Below are 17680 nucleotides of genomic sequence, written 5' to 3'. Positions count from 1 at the left end.
CTCACCATACCCTGTGCCAAGGCTGAGCTCCCAGTGACAGAAGGGCATATATGGCTATAAAGCCAAAGATTTGAGTCAGGTCTGTCTGAATGCAGGGTGCTCATTGCTGCTGCCCCCCAAATCAGCATAAGACCTGTCTTAGAATCCTACCCCAAGGGTGAGGCACAGAGGGGATCTGGCCTGTGGGAAGGTGCCCACCTGGCTCCTAGGGACGGACTGCTGAACTCTCCTGCTCGGGTTCAAGCCTCATTAGCATACTTTCCCCTGGCCTCTGGGAGCTCCCCCAGCACAGGACACTGCTGCTTCTGACTCTACTCTTCTCTTCCCATCCAGGCCCCTCCCCACAGGACCAGCAACCACAGCAAGGCTGGCTCCCATTACAACCTTCCAAGGGCACCTCAACATCCAAGTGACACATAATGACCATGATGGCATCGGGAGCTTGCCAAGCCAGAAAAAGGCATGCTGGACTCTTGAAATCTTCTCTACAACCCCTGTAGTACTCAGGGTGCCAGATGGGGGAGGGGTTATCTGGGGCCTGGAGGTCACTGAGGGAGGAGGTCAGCTTTACCGGGGCAGGCCGGGGTCCACATCCCAAGTCCGTGGCTGTAGTTTTGGAAAAAACTTTCCATCTCTCTGAGCACTGGCTCTGTAATGAAGCCTTGTCCATGCTGTGAGCGAGTGTCCCAGGTAGCGATCAGTCCCAGCCTGTACCATACACAGGGTAGGGCCCCACTGTAGGAGCTACTGCAGCACCTAGCCAGGTGGGGACTGGCCCCAGACCAAGGTCATTCTTCCTGCCACCATCCAATACTTCTCGGAATTGAAGGGTCAGAGCTTTTTAGTCCATGCACTGAGTCTAATTAGATACTAAGTCCCAAATTGAGTCAGTCCCTGCCCAGATGGAAGATATGGCTAGTTGGATTTCTGTTTTATAAAATTCCTAAGCAGATGTGTGTCTCTGTGTGTGCGTTTGAGTGTGAAATGTGTACATGTGAGTGTGTGTGCGTGTGTGTGTGTGTGTATGGCAGGCTGTGAGAGGTGGCGCAGTCTACTCTTCTGGGTGAAACCCCCAGGAAGGGGAAGCCACTGGGTCAAGGGCAAGGACTAAAGAGGAGGCCATGGGCATCCTGGATGTCCAGTCCTCACTCGTGTTGACTGCAGAACGCCACTTTCTTCACGAAGTGGGAACAATAATTCCTGCTGCCTCCTCTCAAAGTGAGAGCAAAGCTGAAGGTGCCCAGGAAGCAATAAGCTGAGGTTGCAGAGAGGAGGTTTCACAGACAGGCAGAGGGAGCACAGGCCTGGCTCAGGGTCAGGACGGGGTTGGCCCCACTGGGGACAGACTTATGCTGCCTCGAGCCTCCCTGGGATTCCAGGAGTTAAAGTTAACACCCCACCAGAATCCCTGAGATAAGAGGAGACTGCTTCCATCAGTAAATGTGGGCCAGGCATTTCTATTTTTAATAGAAAAGTTCCTGGTGTCCTTGCCAGGTTAGGTAGGATCTCACCAAGCACAAAGGGGAAGCAACGTATACTCCAAATGGCATTAAAAAAAACTTTTAAGAAAAAAACAGGAGTCTCATTTAAACTATTTAAAAAGCCAGATTTTTTTTTTACTTCCTTTGCAAATGAAAAAGAGGCAGATGATCAGATTAAATTGTTTAATTGTTTCTTCACTAATCTTCAGAATTTTCGCCCAAGAGTGTTTGTAGCCTCAAGTTAATCTCCCTTTGTGAGAGAATTTTACTAAATATAAAAATACTCCCTCAATTTAAAAGCACTGTTTACTAATGCTATATCACAACATTTCCAGAGAGTTTCTCAGAAGTTGGGAAACCCCTGATGAATAAGAGGGACCGCGGAGGAATGGCATGATGATGGACAGGAGGCATGGGAAGGGTGGCGTGGGAAGGGTTGTGTCCCATCCGGCTGGCTGGCCCGCAAAAGCACCCACATGATAATCTGGGTGCTAGTGTGAGAAAGCTGCTAGGACTGGCCCCCAGGGGCCAACTGTGCACTTCTCCAACTCCATGCTCAGGGACCTCACACTGATGACTTGAAATGAGCCATAGTGGGATTTATCCTCACATCACTGAGTCATGGGCTCTGTTTCTCGAGGCTCCTGTGGCTTAAAGAGGTAACAAGATAAGTAATCTGACCCCAGTGTCTGTGCTCCATCAACTCCAGCCTAATCCCTCCTGAGATATCCGTCCACCAATGGAACTGTTACAGGGAGAAAAGGAGTATCAAATATGACAGGGCTCTGAGAGCTGGAGAAAATCTGGGACAAAAGGGTGAGTTCTCCCTGGAGTCATGGTGTCTCCCTGGGCTGCTGTTTGCTCAGCTGAGCCCAGAGCCCAGCCTCGTGAGCACCTGACACGCTCCCCCAAAGACCACTGTGCAAGCAAACAGCCTGTGTGTGTGTCAGAGCACCTCTTGATTCTGAGCAATGAAACCAGAGAGATGGGTGGGAAGGATGTGCACAGATCTGAAGGGCAAGATGCACGGAGTGTGTCATATTAATATGATACAGCAGCTGACTTTTAGAGAAACTGAAAACTATTTGGTCCAACTGGGTATGTGCATGACAGGGTGTTTAGCAGATGCTTACGTTCACCTCCTGACTCTGGTGGGTCCAGTCATCAAGCGCTAGACCCAGGGGGCGATGCCGGTAGCCCTCTGGTCAACATCCTTGTGACCACGGCTTGAGCATCTGGCATTGGCTGCACTGGGCTATTCTTAAGGAAGGTGCCTAAAAGGAAAAGCTGATCATAGCAGAATGATTGATGGCCTCCAAAGATATTAGTTCTACTTGCTAGACTCTATGGAATTCTTATATGGAAAAGGGTCTTTATAAATGTGATTAAGTTTAGAATCTTGAGATGGGAGATTATCATGAATTATCTGGGTGGACCCTAAGTGCAATCACGGACATCCTTCCAAGGAGGAGGTTCAATATGGCAGGTGAGGAGGCGATGTGACCACAGAGGCAGAGACTGGGGTGAGCAGCCACAAGCTGAAGAAAGCTGGCAGCCACCAGCAGCTGGAAGAGGCAAGAAACAGATCTTGCCTGAGGGCCTCCAGTGGAAGTGAGACCCTACCAACACCTTGATTTTTGTCCAGTAAAACTGATTTCTGAACTTATAGTCTCCAGATCTGGGAGAGAATAAATTTATGTTGCTTTAAACCAGTGAGTTTGCAGTAATTTGTTACAGCAGTCAGAGGAAACTAGCACACTAACCAAGACAAAAGATGGTGAATTCAAGGTCGGGACTTCACCTTCTGGCAAAAGATAAGAATCCTCCAATTTCCAGTATCCGAGTCTTTCCTCTCTTCCCTCATCAGGGGAGGGGAAGGAAGAGTTAAGAATTGATAGATAGGAAGTGCAATCCTTTTAGTCAAATCCCCTGCATGCATGGTCCATGCTGCCACACCCTTACAGCATGGACCTGTCCCAGGCACCCCTGTCTCTGCCTAGGCAAGTCCATGTTCCCTGCCTCCACCGCGCTGGGGTCCCTAGCTCAGACGGCATGGAAGCCAATAGGTAACATCAGTGAGTGAGGCAGCTGGGCAAGGGCCAGGAGAACTCAGGAGCCTGCACCCATCATCCTGGGGGCCACTGTGCACTATTCAGAAATATGGACTCGGGGTTGCTCCTCTCTGAATTTCTTTAAGAGAAGTTGAAAATCCCATCTACTTATTTGACGTTTCCCTAGTTTTATAATTCGGTAACTAATGTAAAGAATGAAGTTTCAACCCTGTGCACCAGAGAGATGTCTGGTGTGGCATGGGCTGCCAGGCTGCAGCTTGTGCCCACAGTTGGCCCTCTGTAATGGCATTTATTGCCAGAGTTACCCCATCCCTAGTCAGTGACTTGCCTCTAGAGTGCTCCTCCAACTCCCTGCCCCTTCCCCGGGTCGATGTACATGTAGCCCCAAGGCCTGGGAAACACTCTCGTGAGCAGATGTTCACTAGTGGCTGAGTGAGGAAGGAAGGAAGGAGGCATACAGTGACCTATCTGTTGGCAGAAAGTCAGCGAAATGCCAGCAACTCTCAGATGTCAACAAAACCACTCCTGAGTATTGACGTGTCAGCCAATCTCTCACTGCTAAAGCTCTGAGGATCATCGGCTTTGTGTGTGTGGGACCAACTGGTACTGGGTGTAGCTTTCTGTGGGAGAAGTAGCAAAGACAAGGGAGAGCCAGAGCCAGTCTGAGCATGGTCATCAGCACCTGACAGGGAAAGGCTGTTGTGTACCCCTGTTGACCCTTGCAAGGGGGGGGGGGTGCATCCAGGAGTGGCAGATCTCAGCGGGGCCACAGTTAGCCCAGAGAAAGGATATCAAATAACTCCTACTCGGACAGGTATGCACAGACCTCTCTGGGCCTCAATTTCCCCAGATGTAAATGAAGAGGGGTAAGTGGCTCATTCTAGGAGCATCTTCGCAACCTCTGCTGCACCCTTGTACCAAATGCACCATCATTTCTTTAACAGTTTTTCTGTAAAATTGACTATATTTTTGAAAACTTAAGTGACTTTATTACAGAACAACTGTAAAAGGAAAACCAGTATCACTTGCCATGCATACATAGACCATCATCCAAAAACCAGCCCACCATGTTCAATTCCAGCCAGCCACTATTGTAAGCCCTCAGCTGGGAGCTTTCTCTGTCAAAGCCGGCCTTGGCAAGCCTCAGAGAGATGGAAAAGACACATGAGCACCCAGCTGACACTTTCTCCTGGCTATTTGAAAGGAAATAATTTTCCAGGTCAGGCTTTCCATGGTGGCTCCCTGACTTCCCTGAGGGCTGCAGACTGGGGTGTGCTGGTGGGCACCTTCACCTGGAACACAGGGAGTTCCAACCCACAGCTCATCCTTTTCCTGGGGGAAAAAACTTGTGCAGCCCTTTCAGAAAGCAGACCAAAACTAGTGATTCTGAGAGTTGGGGAACATAGAGCCCTTCCTTGCTCTCAGGCTCAGAAAGACATGAAGAAAGCTGGACGCGAGTAGGAAGCAAAAGGGCAGGCTAGGGTGTTATGGGGGCAGAAGGGCATCTGAGAAGAAAGGAGGGAGGCTGCTGGGGCTGGAGAGCGGACTCTCCTAGTGAGAGGGTCCTTGGTGCACTGGTCTGGCTCTAAGGCCACCAGTTAACCAAAGGCCTTGAATGCCAGCAACACTGAGGGGTTTGGAACCCAAAGGGCTTTTGGCCAAATTGCCACCTTTGCCTTATCTTTCTCCCCAGAATTGCTCACAGGCAGCCCTACGCATTGCAAACGATGCTATAAGTCCTGAGGTCTTTACTGAGGGTTCAGGAATTGAAAATGGTGCCTGCTCAGCCTGGCACAGGCTCCACCCCAGAGCCTGCTCCTTGGTCAGTCGTTCCTTTTTTACTTTTTTTGGGGAGAGCTTGGCCTCGGAAACAAGGCCCGTACAGACTTTGGCCCAGGTCTCACCGCTGGCACACCCCACCCCACAGCCCTCAGCGAAGTCAGACAGAAGCCTTTCATGGTTTCAAAAGTTCCATCAGGTCCTCCAGCCACAGGAGGCTGGAATGGGTAACTGAATCCTACTCAAGTTAAAAAAAAAAAAAAAAAAAAAAAAAGGCACAGTGACCTTTTGTCCCAGCAGAAGTTCCCAACTCTCTCCCCAGCAGGCGGAGGCGGCCCAGCCGGGAGAGTAAGGAATTGCAGATGTGCGCGCGGGGCTGCAGCCGCCCTCCCCACAGCCGCGCTACCTCGCGGGACAGCGCCAGGTAGCCGTGGTATTCCGGACGCCCAGCCCGGGGGCTCTCCGTCCTGGTCTTCCCCTCCCAGCTTCTGCCCCAGGCTCGGCGGTCATTGCTGCCTCTTATCCGCGCCTCGCCCAAAGGTCATTCCAGCAACAAGGCGGCGACACGGAATCAAGACTTCTAAGGACAAGGGGTTCGTGCCGGGACGCGAGCGCAAGGGGCTGCTTCCAAGGCTGCCGGGAGGGTGCAGGTAGGGTCGACTCTCCTCGATGGGTGTGGGGCTCTGAGAGAGTAGGTTTGGGCACTCCGCGCCCGGGATGCGCGTGGCCGCCTTTGTGGGCAACTCGGGGCAAGAGGAGAAAAGCGCCCTCACTGGACTGGGGGAGTGGACACCACTGTGTGGCAGGGTCCAGGAGTGGGACAGGACCAGCTCCCTCCCCTGTGTGGACTGGGCCAGGACGCACTTACCAAGTCGGAGTCTGAGGCACTCCCTTCCCCCCTTTACCCTGGGACATCCACTAGGGGCCAGGATTAATCGACGCCCCAAAGCCGCATCGCTTCCCGGTCCCTGGCGCCAGGCTCTCAGGCCCAGGCGCCGAAGAGTTGGGGCGTCGGGACCTGCGGCCGCCACGGAGGAGAGGACCGCGGGCGGGGGACAGGCGGGCGCCACACTTACCGCACATGGTGGCCGCTGCTCGCGCCCTTCGCGTCTTCAGGATTCTACGCGCAGTGGACACTACACTCTGTGGGCGCCTGGCGCTCCTGCGATCCAGCTCCCGCCGCTCGCCCGGGGGCCCTTATAGTTCGGAGCCCTCCGCCAGGGGCGGGGCAGGGGCGGGGCCTCCTCTGCTTGTTCCCTATTGGTCCCCCGTTGTCGTGACAACGGCAGGGACTGGGCCCCCTGGAGTCAGCAAAGGGGGCAAGGGGCAGCAGACTCAGCCTCAGCCGCTGAGGGGCGCGCGACCTTAGGCAGGGACCGGATTTCTCTCTGCTTGTTTCCCCGTCTGTGAAAAGGGGTGACAATGAAACAGAGCTCCGGGTCGCATTGAAGATTAAGACCGTCCGTGTAAGGCGCAGAGCTCGTTGTCGGGCATGACATGCGAGCTCTGGTGTGCCCTCCCCCCGCCCCCCCCCCGGGCCAGATTCCTCTCAGGGCACCAGAGACGTGGCACGCGATGGCTTTCAACCTGGTCCATGCCCTGTGAGGCGAGAACTCCAGCGCCTGATTGACAGATAAGAAAACGGAGGCTCCCTGAACATGAGGAGGAATTGGGTGGAGGAGTCGGTGACAGAATTCGAACCCAGGCTTTACTGCAGAACCAGAACTCGGAGATGGGGTTCCCTAAATCCAGGCTGAGGGGACCCAGGAAGCCGCCCCTCCCCAGCGGCGCGGGCCACACTAGCCTCCGCGAAGCTGCCTCGAGCACCCGCGTGCCAGAGGCACCTCCACCCCAGGGCCCAGAGCCCGAATCAGGCCCACTGTGACTCACCAAGGCCGAGGCCGGAGCTCCCCGCCCTGGTTCCTGGCCGTCCTCTCCCCTCCCCACTGCGCTCCGGGCCTCGGTCTCCCGTGGGAGGTCACGAGAACTGGCCCAACATTTGCGTACTTTGAAGCCATCTGGTGTTTTTTACTCTGCTTAAAAAAATCGTGAAATTCTAAACAGATCCTCAGGGTCACGTTAGAGAACAAAACGACGTTTTTATGTCTTGTCTAGAATGTTTCCTGATGTAATCTTCTCTCTAGCTTCCTTGGCCTTGGCTGTGCAGGCCCTGGGGAGGGGAGGTGTCTATTGTACTCATTTGCCTGTTGAGGAAACTGAGTCTCAGTGACAGTAAGGAGGAGTTTTGGTTTAAATCATCCTGCTGGAGCCTCACAGAGCTGGTTCAGTAGCCTCCACATTCAGAGTCATTCTCATCCCTGAGCAGCTGCTTCATGCCTGGTGATAGGGACTTAATGGTAAGTAGGGGTAGATCCATCCTGGGCCCTCCTGGCACTTTCGAATGATGAGAGGCAGACACTACTCCAGTGTCACACAGACCCAGATAATTCCATATGAGATACAGGGAAGGGGTGGGCCACGCTGAACTGGAGGGTGTCGGGCTCTGCCAGGACTGGGCTGTGGTGGAGGCTGGTTGCAGGTCAGTGTAGAGACCTGGCAGTAGCCAGAAGAACAGAGGAATAGGCATGTATTAAGGTCCTGTGGCTGAGGGCTAGAAATGGAATCTGTAGGTCAGGCTGTTCTGCCCCAGACCAGCCTCCACCCTCTGTGACCGAAGTGAGGACAGTGTGATGTCAGCAGGCCCTCTGCTAGCACCCCGGTACCAGAAGTCCTGGGGTTCTAACAGGGCCCAGATCTGTTCTCCACCCTCCCTACTGGGGAGTGGCATGAATGCTAGGAACCCTGTAGAAGTATCTGCAGCTGCTGCTAGTCCAGTATTCCCACTGCTATGGGGACGAACCCCTGAGAGTCACTTGAGAGGACAGCAACCACATAGCCACTAGATCTCCCTGGTGTTTTGATAGAGGAAACCAGCAGAAAAGACACCCTTTGTCCACTGCCTGGTAGCATAACTGGCTGCGAGATAGAGTGGTGATGCTGGAGACCTTCTTGTCACCTTAGGAGTGGGGTAGGGAAAGGCTGTCTGAGAGTGAAGCAATCCAGAGCAAAGCGGATCTACAGATGGAGAAAGACATTTTCGGAGGCCCTGGATTTAGCTGCGTCTGAAGCCAGCATCTAATCTTGAACTTCTCAGTAAATTACTGGCTTTGCTTGAGGCACCTTGAAGTGACTTTTGTCATTAGCAACAAAATAGAGTCCTGACTCCTTCAATCTGCCAGAGCTGTGTTATGAGGTCCAGGGAGGTAGTTAAGCAGCTCGTGGCTCCAGCCCATAGGTCGTGCTGCTGAAGCCTCTTCCTGCCCTTGGCCTTGTGATGGACCTATCCAGGTGCACCCCAGGTAGCCTCATGGCATTTGGTGAGATTAAGCAGTCTGCCCAAAGTCACACAGCTGGGAAGATGGGGTCTGGTCTGGACAGGAGGCCAGGCTTGGCTCCTCCCAGGGGAAGGAGGATGTGAGACCAGGCATAGACGCCCCTCAAGCTTGGCCCCATTCTTGTGCCTCCAGTGGGGCGAACACCTGGAGCCAGAGGCCCACAGTACCCGGTGGACCCTACACCTGCTTTCAGTGGGTTCTGGGGTCCAGTGTCGGGCATGACACCCGAGCTCTGGTGTGCCCTACCCCCTGCTGATCACCATGGTTGGCTCAAGCTCCACTTTCCAAAACTGACCTTGACCCCTTTGGCTGGGAGGGTGCAACCATGCACTGGGAATCGCAAACAGCAGTCATGGACATGGCTTCTTTGCCTGCAGTTTTTTCAAACCTCAGGTCAACTTTTATATAGTTGGGAGATTTGCTCATTGATCTGGCTTCTCCCAAACAACCCAGAGATCTGCTCCCCCAGTCTGGCCGAGTCCCATGGTTGTCCTGCAGACAGGCAATATAGCTGCTATCCCCTGACACAACTGCTTTTCCTTGTGACATTTCCACTGGTGTCTGGGGAGGGTTACGGGGTCCATGGTTTGGCGAGGGCTGCCTTCTAACTCTTGATGGAGTCCTGGCTGGGCTTTTACCTGCTATGTTGTCATCAGGGTCCTTACCACCAGTCTCCACCTGCCCGAGCTGGGCTATGACTGCTGGGTGATCAGGGGTGATCACCTGTTTATCTCAATCCTCTTGTACCACTCGGCACAGAAATGCCAGGCAGACCTCAGTGGCAACTCCTCAAGCCTGGAGACCCAGTCCAGCCCAGAGCCTTGGAACACAGGACTTCCTATGCTTTGGGGGAGTGTCCAAGGGGATGGGGATGCAGGGTGCTGAGGCCTATAGCTGGGAGCCCTGCATTGGATCATTTCATTTGGGGTGAGTAGGAGATTCTAAGGAGACCTTGAATAGTTCCCACAGTAGATGGGGTTTGGGGAACCCAGGCCAGACACCCCAGGTGTCCTGACCTGGATGGAGTGACCTGCTTCAGAGCTACTGGTCCTCAGCTCAGACCTGAGATGAGGATGACAGGAAGTTGTAAGGGAGGAAGCCATGCCCCAGCCTTCTCCCCTCTTTCTCCTGAGGGCTTGGGGTGAAGTGGATGGTGGCAGGTGTAGGGTAAAAGGCCCATGGCTAAAGAAGATCTGAGAGCGTGGCCTAGGGCCAGGGTTCAAGGACAACCAGAAATGGAGAGCTGTGTAGTAACTTGAGGCAGGAATCCTTCCTCAGAGTGAAGGTCTGGGGAGAGGAAGCCTCAAAAGCTTGACTGGGACATGGCAAAGAGGGAGAGCTGTTTAGCTCGAGTTCAGGCTGCCAGTTGGATCTGCCCCACCACCACCCCAGCCTCAGCCCTGAAGTGAGAGTGGACTACCCCTCCCCACACCCCTTCAGCACAGACTGGGGCTGCACAGAGGGAACTTGCTGGTGGAGTCCCTAGAGTTGAGGCTTGTTCACATTTCTCCTGCAGAGACTGAGGAGTAGGTCTGGTGCAAGGCTGGACTCATGTATTTTATGAGTGTAAGTTAATTTTTTTTAATGTAGGGTTAATTATCAATCTGTATAACTTTTTTCTTACAGAAGAAATACATATTCGTTTTAGGAAATATGGAATAAACAAAATTTTAAGGGTTAACCACTGCCAATTTCTCTGCCTCCCCAAATGTTATTCTTTGCATGTATAGTCATTATGTGGTCATACTGCAAATACTTGTAGCTGGAATTTGACTTTTGCTCAGAAAGAACTTCAAATCATGCTGCAAAGCCTGGATCAGACCCAGGAACACCAGCACTGGCCCCACTGCACCCAGAAAAAGCTGGGCTTCTGCTCTGATGAGCCAGGAGAGGGTGGAATTGGGTATGGGACAAGTGGAAATCTAAGATTGCGTTGAACATTGGCTATGTGTCAGTGGTGAGTGCAAAGTGCCTTGTAAGCCCTAGAGACCCTGGCGAGGACACAGGAGGCTGGGGATGGCAATGCCAACCTTGGCATTCCTGCACAGCACCACTGGAGCTCACCCACTCTGAGCAGCATCTTAGTTCAGATTCAATTGTTTCAGGCAAGCATTTCCTCAAGGACAAAAAGACAGGTGGTAGGGTTTCTGCCAGAGCAGGAGGAGGCACGTTGATGACAATGAGGTGAAATAAAGCACAGTTGTGTGTTTATCCCCAAATGTTCTTGACACTTCCACATACCTGCACTGCACCAGGGGGTGCAGAGAGGAAACCAACCCAGTGCCCATCCTGGGGGGTGTGCATAGTCTTCCTGGGCAAACACACACACACACACACACACACACACACACACACACACACAGAGAATAAGGGGATAGGTTTTGATTCTAGTTGAATTTTGTAAGTAGAGAAGGAATTCAACTGGTAAGTAAAGCGGAGAAGAACATCCCAGGCAGAGAGGGCAGCGTATGCAAAGGCCCAGGGGTGGGAAAAAGCATGTCAGGCATGGGAAGTAAGAGTTGCATAATTGTTAATCCTCTACATCTTGTCTAGGACAGGTGCCTAAAGGGCTCAAGCAGGTAATGCAAGCAAGGAAGATGAGTGGGGAAAAGGAAAAGAGGACGACAGGCAGCAGTGGGGACTGCAGACGCTGCGATCAAGCGTTCCATTAAAGCCTCTTTCTGGTGCCCAGAAAGGCAGGAGGATGGCCACAGAGCAGAGATCAGCTAGGGGAAGGAGAGCCCAAAAGCTCATAGGAGGCTCTTTTTGAAAAATAATTCAAGGTAGCTGTTTCAAGTTTCATTTATAAACAGGCCTTTCCTGGAAGGCTGAGCAGGATGCTCTGGGAGCAGTGCTCTGGCGGCCAGCATTGGCCTGGAGAACAGCAGGAGAGCCTTGAAAAGCCGGGGGATGACAGGCATACTGCCTGTCGGAGCCTCTTCCTCTGTGGGAGTCTCACTGTGGAACCCCAAAGGGGTGGCTCCTCTGCCTGCCAGGGAGGTGGCTGTAGCCAGGCCTGGCTGGGAAACTTGGCCTGGGACTTGGAGTTGGGTAGAGACCCAGAGGAGAAGATAGCAGTGAATTCATTAGATAAATATTTTCGGGCCACAGAAGATCTCTCCGTGATGCATATTCTTTTTGTTTTGTTTTTGTTTGTTTTTTCATAATCATTATAAATATGAAAGCTACTCATAACTTGCTGTGTATATGAAAACAGGCCAGGGGCAGGGTTTGGCCTGTGGGCCGGTTAGCTGACACTTGCTCTGATAAAAAGTGCTCAGAAGAGACTGCCCTGATTTACTGCATGGTTGTTTGTATACAGCCCACCCCACACCCCACTGCCGTTGGTTGGCAGGGGTTAGGGGCTCACACACTCAGTGGGACATCCAGAGACACAGACTCAGGAAACCAGCAGGGCCCATGGACCTCGGCTGCCAGAGCCCTCTCAGACCTGCCAGGGGCCTCCAAGGCTGCGCAAGGGCTGCCTCGGACCACAGAGGACTGGCTTTGGGTGCTTTCCCAAGAAAGATGCCTGCACGCCACCGGGCCTGTTCTGTACACAAGTTAGGGGATCAGAGCAGTTCTTCCCAGGAGCCCCCTGGGGAAAGAACCCCAATTTAGGGAACCAAGGGCTTCCCAGAGCACATCCGGTGGGGAAGAGTGCTATGATACAGGCGAGAGGAGCACAGAAGCACCCGGATCACTCACTTGAGCCACCATGTGATGGGGAGATAGACCTGGCCTGGGTAAATTTTTGTTCTGAAGGGCCTGTGTCCAGCCCTGTCCTCTCTGGTTATTTTGTCTCTGGCCAGATATTTACCCTATGTCCCTACAGGTTTGCTCTTCATCCATTCTTCCAGCCATGGTCTAAGAAGCTGGCCTTCCTCAGAGAATCAAACCCTCTGGCTTCTGGTTGGTTCCAGACAGAGGGAAACACCCAGCGGGAAGTCTGGGAAGGGCAGGGGTGCTGTCTCCTGCAGAACCCCGGTTCTGCCTGGTGGCTTCCCCCATAGCTGCCCTGTCTGGGTCCTGTGCCTTCAGCTCTCACTGGTGTTCTACTCCGCCTGAGCCAGCCCACTGCTCTCTCTTAACCCTGCGCGCTCCCTTCAGAAAACACTCTCTGTCACTCTGTCTGAGGACACAACCCAGGGTGACTGGCTGGCTTGTCCAAGACTGTCCTGGTTTTAGCACAGAGTCTCTCATGAAACTTCCAGTCCTGGGTAAACTGGGACGGATAGTGGCTCTAGCTGTCACCGATTCCCACGGAGATTCTGATTCTGCATTCTCATCTCCTTGCCTTCTTGTCTACTAAACTGAGATTAAGAAGGTTCCAGGCTGTGCCCTGAACTTCTGAGTTCTCAGAACCAATTAGAAGAGCCGGCCCCAGCTCTTCAGCCAAGTGTGGCTGTGTCCTTAGAGGGGCTTGCCCACCACGTTCTCCTGCCCCCCATCGTAGGCTGGTGCTGGCTGGCCTATCAGCCTGGCTCCATAGGTAACTGAGTTGCTACTCCATAAATGGCTGCCGACGTACCCTGGATGTGGGTGGAGGAGGGGTTCTCCGGGGGTGGTGGTAATGTGCCCTCCAAGTTGTCTGTGATTCCTAGAGCTCAGGGCAAGGACAGAGGGTGAAGTTTGGGGGTCCAGGGCTCTCGTGGTGTCCCTCTTCATCAGGCAATGAAGAGGAGGTGCTTCTGGGTGTGCTACATAGACAGGGCATTGGAAGGGATCCTATGCAAAGGTCAGTCCAGCCCCATGGGGTAGGGTGCTGACCCCAGCGCATGCCTAGAGCCACTTCCTCCTCGTGCATGGCCTCGCTTCTCTGTTTACTGAAGTAGTGGGGACATGGGACCCTCTCAGGCCCAGCTGGTGCATGAAGGAGGCTTTCAGGAGTTAAAAAAGAAATCTAAAGCCTCCATGCCTGGCAGGAAAGGCTTCTAGTGCAAAGGACCTGGGGCTCCTGAGAAGCATAGAGCCAGCCCTTCACACTGGAGGAGCAGCATAGGCCTCTAGTCCTACCCACAAAATGGCCAGCACAGGCCTGTGACTCAGAACCTGGGCTGTGGAGCATATCAGGCCCTCTGGGGACCATGTCCATCACAAGCTCATTGGAGAGACAGTACCCACAGAGGTGTGATAGGCTCTACCTCCCCTTCCTCACAAGCTCTTCTCAATGGTCCCTGGTACCTCACCCACCTGCTGAGTTGAGGTCCTGGGCCTCTTGGCACAGAGAAGCCAGGGCAGTTAAAACAAGGGGCTTCGTGTCCTCGAGGGTTGCAAATCGTTCCATGTCACAAAGCTGATCAATCTCAGCCTGTGCAGTGAAATGCTTTGGATCTTCTCATGGGTCTGCAGATGTTGGTGAACAAAAATAACTGAAAACAGGCCAACATCCAGACTCCTAGCCTTCTATCCTGGCATGTCCATGTACACAGATGGAATCGTGGCAGAGATTCTGACACCCAACAACCCCAGAAACCTTTCCTGGAAGGGACACACTAACCTTGTTTTAGTTCCCACCGACCCCAAACACACAGGTAGGTCAGGGTGACTGACCATTTCAGGCATCTTGGCTTTAATGTGACATTATCCCAGGTACCTTCACACCTGGGTGACAGAAGATAATTTGGAATCTGACTTTGCGTTTTGTCATTTGCCATGAAGGAAATCCCTGTATTCCAGTGACCTCAATGGCTCAATGTGACAGGAACCCCAATATCTCCGCTGAGCACAGGACTCTAGCTGGATCCACCCCCTGCTTTCTGTCCCCTAACACCAAAGGCAAGGAGGGGTTCTGCTCAGGAAACCTCTCTTATGGCTTCTTCTCCCATCTTCCCTTCATCCCTTGAGCATTCCCTGGGCTGACTGTGCACCAGCTCATGCTGGCACTGAGGATGGCACTGAGGAACAGTGATGAATCAGCCTCCATCCTTGCCCATGGTCAAGCTGAGAAGTAGGGGTAAATCCTTACTATGCTGCAAAGAACAACAGATAATGGCAAACAAGTGGAGGCAGTCATCTACTCTACTCTCCCTAGAAGCAGAGGGTCAACTAAACTGATCTTGATGATGTGCAACCAGAAGAAACAAACTCAAATTGGTGCAAGTCAGATAATGACTTTATTGGCTCACATAACTCAAACATGCAGGGTATAGGTGCAGGTACAGCTGGATCCAGGTGCTCAGAACATGTGTCTTCTTTCAGCCTCGCGGCTCTCCTTTTCTTTGTATTGGCTTCAGGCCAGCTTTCCTCACCTAGTGGCCCTTGAGAGCTCCAGACTGACTTAGCGACCTCAGTGCACTGTAACATCCCTCCGGAGAGAGTCCAGTGGAAGTCCCGGGATTTTTTCCAATTGTCTAGGGAATCTTGCATCTCTGAGCCAATCCCTGTACATGGGAGTGAATGGGGGTGGGCATCTCCAAATAAAATCTAAGATGCTGTTACCAGACTAAGGGCATGGCTAATGGGTTTTAAAAACCTTTTGTACATCGCAAATAGGTAGGACAGGTTGGGTCAGGTAGAGAGAGGCACATGGGAGACCACTCAGCCAAAACCAGACCTCAGGTTGAGTGAGCAAGTGGAGTACAGGAGCTGGGGCAAGGCCTTCCTGTCCCCTCTGTAGTTGGAGGCTTAGTGGAAGTCCTTAGCAGAAGTGACCTGGTGGACTTTGCACCTTACAAATATCTCTAGGGCAGTAGGAGGGTGGATGGGCTTTGGTGCACATCCGGGGTGGGAGAACAGGCAGTGGGAGGGAGCTCTGGGAGATGGCGCAGGCAGAGCTACCGGTGGCAGGTGTGGGGAGGAAGAGAGCCATGGCCTGGCCCCGGCCCCAGCTCTGGCGGAACGATATAGCCAGTTGCTAGTCTTTCTAATACAAGATGGCAGCAGGCTAAGGGTATGGGGTGGGGGACACTGTTTGGGCTTTATTTGATGTAAGGTGCCATGGATATCTGTATCCTAGCGGAAGGGCCACAGGCTATTGGATATGGGTGTGGAGCTCAGAGAGAGGCCTGTGCTAAGAGAGTTTGGAGTCAGGAGTGGGGGAAGTGCTAAGGAATCCAGAAGTTTGCTCTGAGTTCTGGTGCTCCTCTTGCTGGCCTGTGACCCTGCAAGCCCATTCATCTTCCTGAGTTTCAGTTTCTCCATCTGTAAAATGGGGTTGAGAAAGCCTAGTTCCTAGGCTGTTATGAGGACAGATGAAGACAGGCTCCGTCAGCCAGAAAGCACAGTGTAGGTACTCGAAGGACAGTGGGGAAGTAAACTGGCAGGGGTGAGGCAGAGGAGGTTTGTGAGCTACCGCTCAGGTGGGGCTGGGGCCATCTATGGAGATGGGACTGCTGATTCTAGTGCCCCATGAGCTGAACTAAAGTGGCCCAGCAAGAACCAATGGGTGGGGATCCAGCCAGGGGAAGGGAGCCGAATCAGTGGGGCTGGGCTGCAGGACAACTACCAAGGGTGGCCACAGAGCCACCCTATTGGCAGCATCTGGAACTTTAATTATTTTCTTCAAAAAACACAGTTAGGAAATGAATGATCACTGTCCATGGAGATGGATGTTGGCGAGACGGCCTTGCTGTCACCCCTCCCAGCTCAGTGGGGTTTTCGGAGATTGCCTTGTCATCAACAGACAAGAAAATGAGCTACATGTTGCTCATTTGCAGAGTGCAAGTGAGTCAGACCATGGCAGGTTGTGGGGACTTCAGGGCCCTCTGGGCCTGTTGCCCATTGAACAGATGGGGAGAGGGGCCAGAGAGACCAGACATATCGTACAGTCATCTGGCCAGTTTGGGGGCCCCCAAGAGACAACCTCTGGTGCTGACACTGGCCTTTCAGGGTTTGGCGCATGCTCTAGCATCCTCCAAGTCTACCCATGGCTTATGTTGGTTCAGGATGTTATCAGAGGGGGCCAGCATGTTCTGGACAATTGTGTGTGTGTGTGTGTGTGTGTGTGTACATATGTATGTGTGTGCATGTACATGTGAACTAAGAGCAAGTTAGAGGCCAGCAGAAGGCATGAAAGATCTCAAAGTCTGTGCTCAGAAGTGTCTCAAGTGACAAGGAGTGGATGGCCAGACTGGATAGTGGCACGTGGTTGATGCTAGCCGAATAGTCTGGGCAAAAAATAATGTCATCCCCAGACCGACCAGCACCTTCTATGTAGGGGTCACCACACAGAGTCATCATTTACTGTCTAAACCAGGGACTTTGAGAGTGAAGGGGGCCCACAAGTAATGATGCTGAGATAATAGGTGCCATTTGGGACTATCCCGCACAAATCACTCTACTTACACCCAGGTTCAGAGAATGCAGGGCAGGTCCAGAGATGTATATGTGTGTGAAACCCTGAATTAATGGAGCTTACCAGAAATCTACTAAAATTGAACTCAATACTGGTGGATTTAAGTTAAGGTTAGTCATAGAAAAAAATAAGCAAAATTATAATTTGTATCAGTCAGTGTTCCTGGGTAGTTTGAGTAGATTTTCATAAAAGGACCCTTTGTGAAGGTATGGACACGGGGTGTCGGGGTGTCGGGAACTGCAGACAGCACTCTGATGCTAATTAATAACAGCAGGAACCGTTATTGTTCCTGGGCCTGAATGAGTAAGGGAATGGAGAAGCTTCTGGAATCTGGGATTGGAAGGGCTGCGGTGAGAAGGTCGTGTTCGATAGAAACTGTGGCCTTGAGTTGTGGGATGCCATCTGGCTCTACAAGAAGGATCCTTCTCCTGTCTCACCCTTCAATCTCCTGCTAAACACTTCCCACTGCTGAACCCAAATGGAAGTCAAAGAAAAGGAGAGCCCTTCGAGGGGTCCAGGCAGGCTGGCCTCCTGAGATCTAAAATAAGATGGAGAAGGTAGAGCAGGATAATGGAAGGTACCCCAAGCAGTCTGCCCCTTTTGCCCTCAGTATCCATTTACTCAGGGGAAAAATTGTGTTCCCACACGGGGCCCAAT

General features: G+C 52.5%; 1 protein-coding gene across 1 annotated transcript in view; it reads right to left on the bottom strand.

The window, feature by feature from the left end:
• Positions 1–6538, bottom strand: part of GFPT2 (glutamine-fructose-6-phosphate transaminase 2) — a 41046-nt gene extending 34508 nt beyond the window's left edge. Inside the window, exon 1 of the mRNA XM_016147762.2 lies at positions 6409–6538. Coding sequence (XP_016003248.1) covers positions 6409–6415 — 7 coding nt within the window. The 5' untranslated portion in view covers positions 6416–6538. The remainder of the gene's footprint in view (positions 1–6408) is intronic.
• Positions 6539–17680: the final 11142 nt, after the last annotated feature.

This window comes from Rousettus aegyptiacus, unplaced genomic scaffold (genome assembly GCF_014176215.1).
Source record: "Rousettus aegyptiacus isolate mRouAeg1 unplaced genomic scaffold, mRouAeg1.p scaffold_m13_p_7, whole genome shotgun sequence".
Classification (NCBI taxonomy): domain Eukaryota; kingdom Metazoa; phylum Chordata; class Mammalia; order Chiroptera; family Pteropodidae; genus Rousettus; species Rousettus aegyptiacus.
The sequence above is the reverse complement of the archived record's forward strand: the minus strand, read 5'-3'. Positions and strand labels throughout refer to the sequence as shown.